Source organism: Papilio polytes, unplaced genomic scaffold, assembly GCF_000836215.1.
Source record: "Papilio polytes unplaced genomic scaffold, Ppol_1.0 DF820700.1, whole genome shotgun sequence".
Classification (NCBI taxonomy): domain Eukaryota; kingdom Metazoa; phylum Arthropoda; class Insecta; order Lepidoptera; family Papilionidae; genus Papilio; species Papilio polytes.
Window position 1 is genome coordinate 174,846 of NW_013528504.1, and position 15,321 is coordinate 190,166.

Here is a 15,321-nt window from a genome sequence, read left to right on the forward strand (position 1 = left end):
AAACATCCATACATCTAAACTTTCGCATTTACAATCGTAATATTAATAGGATAAAAACTTTTGTACAATATATGACCGATATGTGAATGATTTACAGTTAAACATAGTGTGTGTAGTGTGTTAATTAATAATATTAATTTACCGACATTTAATGTTACCTTAACGTTAAAACCCAGAATTAATTTAAATGTGATGAATAATGTAGTTCGTCTTACCCATTTTCATATAATATTTAATGATAATAGTTACTTAATTGTAATTTATAAGATTACGATCATCTCGTTGTATGTGTGAATAGTTTACTATATTATTACTTGTGTTAGAAAGACTTGTCGTCTTTATTCCTAATGTAAATAGCCATTTTAGGCACTTTAAGATATACCATTGGATTTATTGAGTACATTTGGGAAAAATACAATAAAAAGCTTAAGTGAGTCATAATTATCTTTTATTTTAAATTAGCAAATATTTACAATATTTTTATCACAATTTTCACAGTCAATACACAGTTAGTAAATACAAAATTTCCTATACAATTTTCTATACACAACTCTCTGGACCTGGTATTTCTTCTGGTATAAGATGACCTCTTTTACTTAACGACATTGTGTTTATTGTTACTTGCTGTTTACTTGATATCGAGGCTCGAGGTGATGATATTACCTGATGAAGAAAAAAAACAAGTTCATACATTTTTTACATATATTTTAGACCTAACAAATGTTCCTGTGTAGGAAAAGTTATTCGTATTTTATGGTAGTTATTACGTTCAATATTTGATCTCTCTGTGTAGAACAGTCTAGTGTTACAAGCGTATATGATTTAAAATTAGAACGTGTTGCATTATATTAGATTATGGCATATCCAAAGTACTGGTTTAAAAATACAACTTATGTTGATGAAAGTCATTCGATAGAAAAATTAGCGGTTAATTTTCTTTTAATCATGTTATTAAGACTGTGTGGATGTAAATTTTACCACTAAATATTATTTTAGTAATAAAATTAAGAACGTAAAAACTAACCGGTTTAAGTGGTTCTTGGTTAGCTGTTAGCGAGTCGCGCTCACTCATTGCCCACTCCTCGCTTACACTGAGCCCGCCATTTTTGACAGCTACTTCTATTTCACACTTCTCAGTTGATGAGCTTCCGGGATCTAAAAAATTAAGTATCTTCTTTACTTTTATATAAATACTATCTTAAGTACGCAACTCTGTCGGCGTGGAATTCAAAAAACCAAAAGCAAATAGCCTATGTGTTCTTCCAGACTATGTATAATATACGAGTATATGCTAAATTTCATCTAGATCCTTTCAGCCGTTTAGGCTACAAACACTTGCAAACATCCATCCATCCATCTAAAACTTTCGAATATATAATAGTACATTGTGATTTTTAGTAAATCTATTAACAAGTAAAATGCATGTAAAGTGTAATATGTATATAAATAGAATTGGGATTCAGTAAAAAGTTCATGTAAGTGTCAAGTAAAATTTGTAATGTTTCAGTCCCTAACTTTAAATCCTGTGAACCACACAACAAAATATTCAAGCAAACAAAACATATGTCAATAAAGTTTAAATGTATTTCAGTTCATAGCCCACTCTCAACGCTTTACACAATTCTCTTTGTAATGAGTCCTTTGGGAGACCGAACGAAATTTGGTTAGCTTTATTGCCTGTACCCCATGGATTCAAGTTGTGTGAAAAGTTCCAATGAAATAAATATAAAATAGATTTATGTTTTCAACTGGTTTTTAATCAATTTCAAAAATATACATTCGATAAGATATTTTTAATCTGTAGTATGTACAGCTTGTGAAGTTTCTGTAGCTAATGACTTAATCGTAATACCATAATTATACTTAGGAGTTATTAGTTATGGTCTTTGAAACATTCTCTTACCTGCCGGAGGGTTTAATATATCAGGTTGGCTTTGCTTAGGTCTAGATTTCAACGTAAATGCCACAACGTATTGTCCATCTCCAGAGTTCAACTGCAGATGTGACGATTGTGGTTTAGAGGTTGAACGACGTCTACAAATTAAAATGAATTTAAGATTTCGTTCATTATGTTTTCACTAGAAATTTGCACATGTTTACCATTGACATTTGAAGATCCACAGAGTTTAAAGAACAATAAAAGTTGTAGATTTTTACCGTTTTCTTCTCAGGAATAGCCCCGTTGTGACCGCTGTCATTGTGCATACGACTGTAGTGAGAATCACCGCCCAGAAAGCTGCCCTCGAAACTCCAGCCATGAGACTGTGATTACCATCTATGTAAAAAATATTTAACTAAGTACCAATACGAATATAAACATCGTAGTTAACGAACTGACCGTACGGCGTTTTTTTTAAATTAAACAAAAAAACTATACTCAAACATACAATTGACTCGTTGTAACTCAAAGCATATTGTTGTTTGCTGTCTAATAAAATAGAATAAGAAGCTGTTGAGTAACTTTTTTAATAGTTAACACTTTAAATCTTTTTAAAAGTCACAAAAACACAAAATAAACATTCCACGCTTTCTCTGCAATTCGGTTAAAAAACCTTGTAAATGTTAATACCTGTCCGTCGCTCAGGGTCCTGATACGCGAGGGCACTAAGGACGATCTTCTCGGAGATTCCCTTGTCATTTCTAGAATACACAGTAAGCCTCAAAGCCGCGTTATTCACCCATAATAATCCCACGGGAATTAGGAATACAGCCACGCCATCTAAAGTTGAAGAAAGTTAATTGTAATCTCAGAAATTATTATGTTATTACACTCGTAACTACACGTTCAATCTTAAAGCGGGGTTATAAATCTTATCGCCAAAATTACGTTGGCTATTTCTTGTGCATCTAATAAGGTTTGTGTTACATTACTTCGTAAATTACAAGTGTTTCGTAAATTCAAAAAGAGAACAACATTCAAATAAACAATTGAATAATAGCGTAAAAAGTGGCAAATAACTTTTGAGTACGACATCGAAAACGATCACTTACAATTGAATAAAACATTTAGCTGTATTACTCACTCGTTTCGTTTGCAGTAATGTTAAATCTAATAGAGGCTGTGTTGGGGTCCAAAGCCTCCAATACCACGAGCTGCGGCAAGCCCCCGTCGTATCCGGCGACGCAGCGGATTACTATGTAATCCTCAATATCATCCTTAAACGTTTCCTCGATCCAATTAGAATCGTTGCTGGCCAGTACTGTGCAGTTTCGTGGCGGCGACGGTCGAGCTAAATAGATTGTTTTGTTAGGTTTATATTATGAGAAGTCGTTGGCTAAATAAGCATTACATTGAATACAAACTTTCTTATTGTATACAAACTTTACTATTGATTTTTTTTCGTGTTAAGTTATAAAAAAAAATGTTTTGTGCTGTCTACTTTAAATTTAAGTAGCAAAGTCCTTAAGAATTATAACACGAGAAGAAACTTATGAATTGTCGTCAATACTTTGCAACTACTTACAAGAGATGTTAAATGTTAGCGAAAAAGTCGAAATATTAATACTTAACGAAGTTGGAGAACTTTTGGTTGCGGAAAAACTAAAAGCTATGAAACAAGTCGACATTAAGTTTGTTTTTCAATATCTTAAATTATTTATGTCATTTGAAACCAATTAATCAATTATTAAGCTACAATACTAATCTACGATCGCTACATCAACGCTACGCCAGTTCTACATCTATGCTACGAAACTACTACGCATGTGCTACGACTTTGATAGTGTTACGCCAATGCTACGATTAAGTAATCAGTTGTTTTCAAATTAAAATTTGTAATAGTTATTTAATTATTTTTAGCAACTTACCAGCGGGAACAATTTGGAAAACACATGGTTGTAACTGTCGACCGACCGTGTTCGTGCCGCGACACGTTAAAGCGCCGTAGTCGCGTTCGCTTGCAGGCGTGTAACGAAGTTCACTGGTGCTTCCGTTTATAACGCCTATGAGAAAAAGGCAATATTTTTATAATACACAGTAGAAGCAAGCGATTACTTGCTAAAAAAGTGAAGTGACCGCTAAAGACGTGTACTTTTATTCATCTGAATAAATATCATTTTTATAAATTGAAAGAAATAAAATAGAAACGGTTTCTTAGAGTCTTTCTTATGATTGACACATTTTCGATACGGAGAAAAGCGATAATTTGATCGAGAGATATATAATTTAATATTTTCCCCTACAATCAGCTTTGTCCTTTCACTGTATAAATGTAATTGAATAAACACCATATCTTTTATTAAAAAATAAAAAAAAAAAAACAAATTGAAATCTTGCTAGGTATTTAACAAAATGGAAATGGCCACCGTGTTTATTTAATAAACAGTATAATATTAACTTTCTGTAACGAGTATTAATTTTCTTATGGAATTGGTAGCGTAAAGGTGGGGATCAGATACTTAACATTTCGCATACACGCTTAGTGCTACCCGGTAACGCGCGGTTTCACTATAACGCGAATTTCAAATTTCGCGCTCAAATATCTCGCATTGCGCGAAAGAGTGCGTATAAACATAATGTAGTCATTAACTTCTCTATGGTCGCGGGATCATGGCTTGACCATGTGTTAAACAATTAAAAACAGTATTGAATGTTATGAACGTATTTTACAAGAACGTAAACAAAACGTTACCTAAAAGACAATAGATGTATTTTTCCGTAAAAAATAAGAGTATGTATTGCATAAAGTGTTCTGAGAATTAAAGTGATTGATTTAAACGATATGTATTTCAGTTAACGCAATTTTTGGAGCATATCGCTCACGTAAAGCGGGGTACTATTGTAGTACAGTTAGTGTACAACCAATCAACTCACTCACCCCTAAGCTAGTTTATATTTTCCCTCTCTTTCTAATCGTAAACCAATTGTTTTACTCGTACTTACCAAATCGTGCTGGAGAAACGTTAAAACTTTCTCCACTGTTATTGAATTGCCATAAGAAGGTGACGTCAGCAGGGTCAGCGTGCACTGAGCATCTAACGTGCAGCGCCTCGTCTAGCGCCGCGCCCACCACTTGTGGACTCAAGTCACTGCACACTGGTGCGTCTGGAATGTTCTATTGTATTATAGCATGATAGATATGACTCATGTTGATATCACTCATGGATATGAACTCTCGCTGGATCCAAAACTAATCGGTGACGTCACCGGAATATCTTTAATTGTGCTGTCCTTAATTGGATTAGTTTTCACGAAAGTTTAAACTATTTATTTAGATACGATTCATCTTCAAACTAAACGTAGTTTATAATACAACGTGAGTTTAGCCTTATATCTACTGCTGCGTTGAGGATAAAAGATTATTTTGAATTTGGAATTGTTATATTCAAAATAGATTGAAATATTAGTGCGAGGAGGGCCACAGGTGAAAATTAAATTCATTCATATTTAAGACCTTTGTTATGCCCGAAACTGGTCTGATTCCATACTTAGGGCTACATTAATACGATTAGCTGTTAAAATTGTTTTCTAAATAAGATGTTAGTTTTCTTTATTACAGTTTCAAAAACTTTACGATATCAAAACAAACCGTATGTCAGAAAATATATATTTTTTAACAAAGGTCTTTGTGACGTATGTGACATGTATTGCTTTGACAAAAATATTTTCAAGCACCGAAACGCAATTTGATATCGACTACGATGAATTTTATTTTCTCCATTCGCCACTGCTATTAAGTTCGGAGCGGGGAGAGTGCGTATAAAAAATTTCATGCATGCAAATATTAAAAAATATTACACGCGAATAACGTTTTTTGGTCTTTAAAAAGGATTATTTGACATTTCAAAAATGTCAATCTTTATTACTTAATCATGCGTAGTCAATTAATACTGAGTTAAAAGTATATGTTCATACTCAATTTAAAACAATAAGGAATTTAACAACCTAACTTTTAGCATTGGTTTGAGTTATATGCGTTATATAACTTTACTTCCATGTATTTTCTTTACATTAAAATCGTATGACAAAAATAAAACTTCCATTTTTAATTTATAATTATATAAATATAAATTAAATTACTCTATTTACTATATTCATAAGACATTATTTAACAACACATAATTGCGAATATATTCCTACCAAACAAAGTAAATTTATTCAGCCTCAAACTAAAACAAAGCTATGAATTAATGTGTACCCACAAAACAACAGATTGCTAAGGTTCGTGGCGAGTCGCCGTAATATTAGGTAATAATTTCGATGATTTACAACAGTTACTGCCTTCCTCGGCAATTACTCGACGGCCAGTCCGCGGAAGGAAGCGGGTACGTCGATCCGTACCGCAATCATTTGAATACACTCGCAGATATAAGGATATTTATAGCGCTGTAACTCATTCTCTGCCAACCGTATAGTGACATTTTATTGTTCCAATTCATGTCTGTGTATCCGACGTTTGTTATACAGGAATGAATAATTAAGTGTTGTAAGCACTTGTGCGTTTCTCACTTCCTACTGAATGAGGATTTTATACGGTAATTTTAGTCGAATACCAAATATACGTACAGTCGTGAACATCCTCGGTGTTCCATTTACAGAAATATCGTCTTAATTCTAACAACAAAATAAACTCCGCTTCTTATAAATAACCAATCAGGTAGTTAGTTCTGAAAACGACAGATTAATAATAAAAGAACATGGTACAGACATATTAAAAAGCTGCGTTCTATTGGTTATTGCTCTGTGTCGTCGTCTCTGTAGATTTTAAAGTGGAACAGCGTCAAATTACCCGACTGTACCCACAATACTTGCATATCATCTTTACCTGGTACATTAAACGAAATTTGTTTTATAATGTACGGTTTGTGGAAAACGTTTTGTTACAAATTGAAACATAAAAGATTTTAAAGATTGATAAGATGTCGACAAATTGCTACCGTATAATTAGACCGCTATTTAAGGAAATAATTAGTTAACCCACTGGTTACTAAAATCATTTTAAAATAATTACTAACAGGCTTTCGTGCAAATATTCAAACGACTTTTATGTAATAGAATATTAAATGATAAGGACTTGATTAAATTCGAATTTTCGTTAAACTTTTGACGTCTAACAGATTGTAAGCAAAGCGTTTGAGATTCGTTTCGGAAATCAGCCGTTTAAGAGGTTAGCATCATTGACAAAGTTAGACTTACATTGAACTCTCAGTATGACAGCTTCACTGGATGTTTCACCTCTGATGTTGGCAGCTTTACAGGCGTACCTTCCCGCTTCCCGTCGAGTTACCTTCTGCAGTACCAGAGACCGAGTGCTTAGAATTATTCCAGAAGTCATGTTCTGCGTCACTGCTATATCCTAGAAGAAACAATTATGTTAAATATTTTTTTTAAATTATCCAATATATTGAGTATCATACATTTTTAAAGAAGCATTTACATGATAAGTTATATAAAGAAATATAAAAGAAAGGCATGTTTATGCAGATTATGTTTTTGATTGATCTGTTAACCACAAATTTATTGACAAGTAGCTTGCCCGCGACTCCGTCCGCATGAAAGTAAAAAATAATATAAAACATAGCCTATCCTACTCATTAATAATGTAGCTTTTGAATGGTGAAATAATTTTTGAAATCGGCCCGGTAGTTTTTAAATTATTTCATTACAATCAAACAAAGTTTTCCGCTTTACCTTTATTATTCGAAATTATCGATTTAAGGACATGAAAAAAAAGAAAATCAATTACTTTCAAAATTATGCTTAATACATACTGAACCGTCGAACTGTACAATTTGAACTGTAGAGCTAAAACTGAAGGTGTGTTACGGACTTAATGTGTTTTATTTTAATACTCCAATGTTATGGTTTGACAGTGTATATAACTTCGCTGTTGCTGATGCGAATATTAGATTTTTATTGGGTATATATCACATTCGTTTTTGTTTTATAGCTCGAAACCAGCCATTGATCAATCATACGCAGAGCAGACGTTGACATTTACGCCCGGGACACAAATTTCATTCCAACATTCACTGTATTTTTATATACAGTCGAGTCAACACATTACATTATTTTATACACTTCCTGAAAATAACGTACACATAACACGTTTTGTAACAAAATGGTGTTATTAAATAATACAAATATTTAACGCTATTAAAACTTTGTCTAGATAAGTGTACTTCATATCTATACTAATAGTATAAAGAGGAAAGATTTGTATTTTTGTATGTATTGGAAAAAGTACTAGGTCGTTTTTAATAAATTTTTCACCACTAGTAAGGTAATTTATCTCTGAGTAACATAGGCTATATCTTTTTATTTTATTTAATTTTACGAGGACGAAGTCGCGTGTAACTACTAGTTAATAGTAAAGCGTACTACTCGTGTTTAAGGTATGTTGTCTAAATTATTAAATCTAAATTTATTTGTACTTCAGACTTAAAAATGTTTGTTAATGTCTTCAATGATTAAAAAAAACTGCAATAATAGTAAAGCGCGATAACGAAAAATATACAATTATTTTGCGAAGACAACGGATTGTTGTGGATTTTAGAATCGTATGTTGTAGTTAAGAACGTACTTACATTATGGTACCATGATATCCGATGTTCTCTAGGATTTGATCTGACATTACATTCGAAATACACATCGTCCCCTTCCTTTATATCGTGCGGGTTTAGTGTGCTGCCTAACGTCAGTGTAACCAGCGGACTGTCTAATGAACGAAAAACAATTATTGAAGATTCACAATAAACATTTTAATTAACATTACCAGATATTATTAAGCACTTGACTAGAGTTAGGGAAAAATTTTCACTCGAAAACTCCAATATGCGTATACGGACCATTGATTTTAAAGGTTCGGTATAGCTATGATCGAACCGGTCGATCTATATTCTGTACCTTTTACTAAACTATCGCACAACTATTGCGATTGTCGATTGTTTCACGGCCAATTCAACTGTTAATTGCACAACTAAGGTATTAGCTCATAGGAATAAAAGTAACTAAACAATTGAGAAAAGGTGTGCGCGCTCTAAACCATTAGGCTATTAGTGCGTCAATTTGTATTATATTCTTGGCGGCAATACTCACATACAACGTTGAGTTGAAACTGATCATCGATTTCTTTGCCAGGCAACGATGGATTGACAGCCCCACATTTGATTGTAACTCCGTTATCTACAGGCGCTGGTTTCATTATCAATGTACTGATGGACCAAGTCTCGTTGAAATGTTCACTTATCTAATTGAAACAAAAGAAGATATAACTATTTTGAACAATATTTAAATTCCCTTCACCTTCCTTTTAATTCAATTCAATTTTAATCTAGTTCTACCCTTAACAATTAGTTTTAGATAACGGATAGTAACATACCTTATCCATGCCAAAGCTTCTGTTATCTTTATACCAAGTTATTTGAGCTGGTGGCCGACTGCCTTTAGCGACACATCGTAACGTGGTAACAGATCCCGCAAGCAGTTGCTGCGGCCTGTCTATCAGTGATACAGAGACGGGCAACACTGAAAATATATTGCAATTTAAAAACTGAAATTAACATGACATTTAATTGATCAATTATAAGTAAAAAGCTCGCTACAAACAGTACAAACGATTCGATTTCTTAGTTAGAAATGACCATATAACCTTTATGGTTAAGGAATAAAGAAGTGAGTTCGAACTTCATTTGTTTTATTCATTTGTTTAATTGGTACGTTTATTATAAAAAAAAAGTTACACAAAAGTTGAGGTGTTCATTAAAACAGTTTTTCGTTAAGATTTTAATTAAATGTATATTTTTTAATTAACACATTCCTTATCCCAATGTGTACCCATTATTCGGAATAAATTAGAATAATTAAGCAAGCTAAGCCACAACATCTGAAATTAAAGTGAAACGCAATCTACATTTCTCTCGTAAGTAGATGTCAAATAAATAGGATTAAGACTTTCTACGATCCTTTTAAGTAAGCAAACTCTTAGTAAATAAAATTACCGCTTAAAAGGTATTGCGGAGGCCTATTTACTGAAATTTCTTAGTTGAAAGCTGCTATTAAAGTATTTATTTTATATCTATAAATATATACCACTATATTATAATGAATTTAACAGTAGTAGAGCCCGCTTTAACATCTTCGCACAATGGGCCGGCTTGCCCGGTGCAATACCACGACCACACAGAAAACAGGCGTGAAGTGAAAGCAATTCCACGTTTCGTCTAATTTTGTCCCCCTTGCCCTTGCCCTTTCCACCCTTTTCTTAAGAGGAAAGGATGGGAAGGAAAAGTGGATTTGACGGTGGAGGAGACGCATAGGAAGGGGAAATTTCGTCTTTATGTGCGTCTCCTCCTCCGTCAATTAAGAGTAGGCAACGCATCTGCAATTGCGGATGTTTATGGGCAGCGGTCGCTTTCCATATCGGTGGATTTAGGTGGCCGCTTGCTTGTTTGCCACCTTATATTATATAAAAAAAAGTTGGTTGTTATACAACAAAGTTTTAAGTAACGACGCCTTTGGTTTATTTATTATATTGAGTTTTGTTTGTCATTTAAGAATAGAAGTGTAACGTTTGAAATTTGGCTGGGATTTTGAACTCATTAAAGTTATTAAAAAAGTATTTACTCCACTAGTTGTGTATCTAAAATAATAAAAAATTACTTACAAATCATTTCAAGTCGTACAGTTTTCTCTTGAGGAGGTACGAGATGCGTATTCGTTGCTCTGCATTTAAAAGTTGTGTTTAAGTCATCTCTTTGTAGTTTTTGTATTTCCAAACGGTTGACAACAACGTGTGTGTCCGTCTTCACTCCTATGTATTTAGGTTCTATGGTTCCATTTACTAGCCAAGAAACGGTAGGTTCAGGTCGACCTAAACATTTATTACTAGTTAAATTTCAGACAGATCGAGCAATGATTGTCGAATTTAATAAATAAAACATAAATTTACTGAAATAAATTAAATAAGAGTTTAAAAGTATATTAAAATGAGTTCGAAGAATTTCAATTTGCTTCCATCACACAGCATACTATCAACATAATAAGTGATTATACCATAGGTAACAAAATTTCGAATTAATTGAACTTTGAACCCGAAATGACATTTCCACGAAATGGATAGGAAATTAAAGTTCTGGATTGGACACAGATAACTATTATATCTATATTTTATAGAAGGTTAGAGCGATTATAATTTTCGAGTTAAAAGATGAAGTAAGGACATGTTATGTTATGCGCGGTACATACGCTTACAACTGTCTGTTTTCACTACCAATTTAACGAAGCAGTTTGACAGTTAGAAATGAGTATATGTTAGGCTTTAGGTTATCTTCCACTATAGGTTTATAATTTTTCGAGGCAAGTGGTAGTTACATCATAACAATAGAGAGGGCACGGGTAGATAATCCGTGCGGCATCACTGGCGTACTGCCAGCATGCCGGTTATACTGCGGACTTTTCAATAAACCCATTCGTATGGAATATCTCCTCCAATGTAACTACAAAAGAAATGAGCCGATAAAAAATAAAATTGAACGTGATAGAAAACTATAAATATGAAAATGTACCATGAAGTATATAAATAAATACATAGATACAATAAAATATTAGTATTTTATAAAACTAGGATAATAATTTTTCACACATAGTAACATTGCGATTTACTAAAAATGTATACGACATGTGATTAAGTCCTTATTTTTCTGCTATAATCAGTTGCTATATATAATTAATATAGAAATAATGAGTGTTTGTCGCCAACAAACTGCTGTGCAGTTAGGCGAGATTTTTGTTTGCAATTTTTTTTGTGTACATAAATTAAAATAGTATTCAATAATAAACAGCTACTTATAAAGCTTGCGCGTACCATCTTTCGACTTCAAGGATCGTGGTCAAGCGCTAGCTTAACAAACATAAAAAAGAGAGAAATAAAATTATCCATACACGTTACTTACCACCGCGTACTTCGCAAACCAAAACAAGCGCGACACCCTCTTCTAAAGGACCCACAACACCTGATACGTCTGCGCCAGATTTGTCGTACAACAGCATCTGATGTGGAGGCACTAAAACATTTGTCACACTTAAATATCTGATGTTTTAGTGTTTAAATATCTAATTAACACGTTCACTGCGTAACAGGCCGATATCGGCCTGCCGCGGTACTTAGTCTGGTGTGGACGAATAAAGCTATGTCCCTCTCGCTATTACGAAACGATTATCTCAAGTGTAAACATTAAACTACATAAAATGTATACAATATATTTTTACAAAGTAATAGCAATTTAATTTATTCTAGTGCTTGTGAATCTAGAAAGACCTGCCAAGCACTGGCGGAAATATCATTGGAGGCTCATTTTGGCCCGCCGCCGCACCAGATGAAGAATTATGATTTTGCCTGCCGCAGTAAACGTGTTTCTTTCAAATATGATTTCGCTGAGAAATTACCGTAATAAAGAAAACATTGTTTGAACAAGTTTAAACACTTAAACCGTGCGAACACCTGAATCTATCGCATAACTGTTTAGTCGCGCTTTGATTCTTATGAGTTTATATGGAGGTGCGTACACTACTTGATATTTAGTTGTCACGTAAATAACCTTAGCTGCAAAACAATCGACAATCGCACAGTTGTGCGATAGTTTAGTGAAAGGTGTAAGTACTCTCTTATGTATTCGAATTCATGGTTAGCAAGACGTTTATTAGCACGTTTTTATTATGACAGGTATATTTTATTCTATTTCAAGTCTTTTTATTTTATAAATAAAAAATAAATAATAAGATGATCGTTCTTTTTGTATCTTCTATAAAAGTTGAAGAACGGTTGAGGTCTGCTGTTGCTATCTTTATTGAACATGAATACTTGTTTTTCTTAAGATTAATCATCTTAGATTATTTTCTTTAAGGTAAAAGTGGGAATCACGTAAATATACCCGTTTTTTATATTATTATGAATGCTTTTGAAATTGAAAGCGCTCTTTGTGGTGAGAAAGCCTTTGATAACAAAAGATTTCTTGCAAATTACCTCCCGGCTCGAGAAGCCTAATGGATTTCAATTGAGTTGCATATATGCCATGTAGGCTTACTCTAAACGCTTTGTTCTGTGTGAAAGAAATTTGCGTACCCGTCGTGTAATAGAAAATGAGATGTCATTCGCTTGTGTCTGTCGCTTTCTTAAAAAAGTAAAAGAACTGGAGTTTCTCTCACAAGAATTATAACGTGTTCTAATTAAAATATCGTTACTAATTTAAGGATTTTAATAACTTTTATCTCAACACCTCACAATTAAATATAAAAAATGGCGAAAAATAATCTTATAATTTCAATAATTTCGAATAAAAATTCATCTGATCTTTTCAACCGTCTTTTGCAGATTTTATCAACGTTTGTGGGGTAACGTTTTTTTAGTCTGCACGATGTTGGAATCCCGGGCCGACATCGTCCGACAGACTATAATTAAAACGTCCACGAGATGTCATTACCCTGCCGCGCCGGCCGCGATCGTTCCTTAGTTCATTCATAACTAAATTGATTGCCATTCCCCGCCGCAAGACATTTTTATTAAACCTAAATGTAGTGAGTTATAATTTACTTCGTAGAATTCATATCATATTGATTTTTTTCAATTAATTACACAAATTAAAAATACTACACAACAGTTGTGTTTCGATTGTCTCGTAAGCAATTCAACTGTTTAGTTGCACAACTAAAAATCGAGTAGTCTGCGCATCTATATAAGCTCATAAGATTCAATGCGAGACTAAACAGTTCTGCGATAGTTTAGTTTCAGGTGTGCACACGCTCTAATTGTTATGAAATTATTGACTAACCTATCATTATTGGTACCTATGCAATGCACGGAAATGTCTTTCTGCCGAGAAAAGTACATACTCCAAAAACTCAATATCTTGTAATATTTGTAATGATTGCATCTTAGTAACAATATTTTTTTATTACTAAACAGCTTATAAGTTACTTTACTTACCTATGACGATGAGACGAATCTGAAAATTCCTCGTTGGTGAATTCTTGAAATCGACGCGACATCTGTATACGCCCTCATCATCGAGTTGTACTGAGCTGAGTGTTAACGAGGCAGGCTTTGCTATCGTCGCGAAGTACGCCCTCGGCCCGAAAGCACCCGGATCCGACCACTGCAACGCTTTGCTGAATGAACGCCCTCTAACGTCAAAGCTGGAACATTTCAATAATCAAGAAGGAAAATTATTAGTGCACGTGTTTTGTACAAAATAAAAATAATAAAACAGGGTACAAGTTTCATGGATTATAAATATTTGAGCGCCTGGTATAATTATCTAATTATGATATTGGATATTCAAGAAATGTGTCCTTAATAAATATGTTTACGAAACGAAATTGGAAACACCATAAAAATAAAGTTAAATGAGAAATTCTATTAAGGGCAATCCAATAACGGCCTTATTTCTTTTTTTTTATAAAACGCGTAAATTGTCACATAGTACATTCATAAATTTATTATCTGGACAAAAAGAAAATACTTTCTAAAAATCTGAAGTTTTTCAATTTCCGGACTGACTACGTTTTCTCAATTTCCCAACCTCCATTCTAATTTATAAAGCAAGAAGCTTTCACAAAGATGATTTTATTGTACACCCCGCTGTTTCCAGGTAAAAGTAACAATTTAAGTATGCTTTTTACGAGGGAATTATCCCGAAAACATTTGCTACCGTGTCGTTATTGCTATCCAGATACTCATCATTGCAATTTAACAGTGGTAGAGCCCGCTTTAACATCTTTGCACGAATGGGCCGGCTCGCCCGGTATAATACCACGACCATACAGAAAACAGGCGTGAAGTGGAAGCAACTCCGCGTTTCGTCTGATGAGTGTGGTGCCGGAGGCCTAATTTTAGTCCCTTTTCCTTTCCACCCTTTTCTTAAGAGGAAAGGATGGGAGGAAAAAGTGGATTGGACGATGAAGGAGATGCATAGGAAGGGGAAATGTCCTCTTTATGTGCGTCTCCTCCTCCGTCAATTAGGGTAGGCAACGCATCTACAATAGTGGATGTTTATGGGCAGCGGTCGCTTTCCATTTCGGTGGATTCAGGTGGCCGCTTGCTCGTTTGCCACCTCGTATTATAAAAAAAAAAAAAAAATTACGTAATCAATGCTTTATTTGTGAAACGACTAAATTATATTCGATAAGAAAAACATCTTACGAAAATCTATCGAAAGTTTAATTACTTTACAATAATATGTCAGAGGCTCTTCACGACATCGTTTTGTCTTACTGATAGGAAAACTTTTATCTATACTAATAATATAAAAATAGAAACATTTATATTTTTGTATTAAAATAACTTAATGACTACTGGACCGATTTTAAAAATTCTTTCACCGTTA

The 15,321-nt window shown here is 33.6% G+C and overlaps 1 protein-coding gene across 1 annotated transcript in view; it reads right to left on the reverse strand.

The window, feature by feature from the left end:
• Positions 1–510: 510 nt before the first annotated feature.
• Positions 511–15,321, reverse strand: part of LOC106110285 (neural cell adhesion molecule 1-like) — a 52,903-nt gene continuing 38,092 nt past the window's right edge. The window contains exons 3-17 of the mRNA XM_013292050.1: positions 13,923–14,131; positions 11,893–12,003; positions 10,605–10,811; positions 9,321–9,466; positions 9,038–9,188; positions 8,527–8,657; positions 7,136–7,295; positions 4,883–5,044; positions 3,808–3,942; positions 3,024–3,230; positions 2,570–2,719; positions 2,158–2,275; positions 1,904–2,034; positions 1,025–1,155; positions 511–663 (exon numbers count right to left, since the gene is read on the reverse strand). Of these exons, the coding sequence (XP_013147504.1) occupies positions 541–663; positions 1,025–1,155; positions 1,904–2,034; positions 2,158–2,275; positions 2,570–2,719; positions 3,024–3,230; positions 3,808–3,942; positions 4,883–5,044; positions 7,136–7,295; positions 8,527–8,657; positions 9,038–9,188; positions 9,321–9,466; positions 10,605–10,811; positions 11,893–12,003; positions 13,923–14,131 (2,272 nt within the window). The 3' untranslated portion in view covers positions 511–540. The remainder of the gene's footprint in view (positions 664–1,024; positions 1,156–1,903; positions 2,035–2,157; positions 2,276–2,569; positions 2,720–3,023; positions 3,231–3,807; positions 3,943–4,882; positions 5,045–7,135; positions 7,296–8,526; positions 8,658–9,037; positions 9,189–9,320; positions 9,467–10,604; positions 10,812–11,892; positions 12,004–13,922; positions 14,132–15,321) is intronic.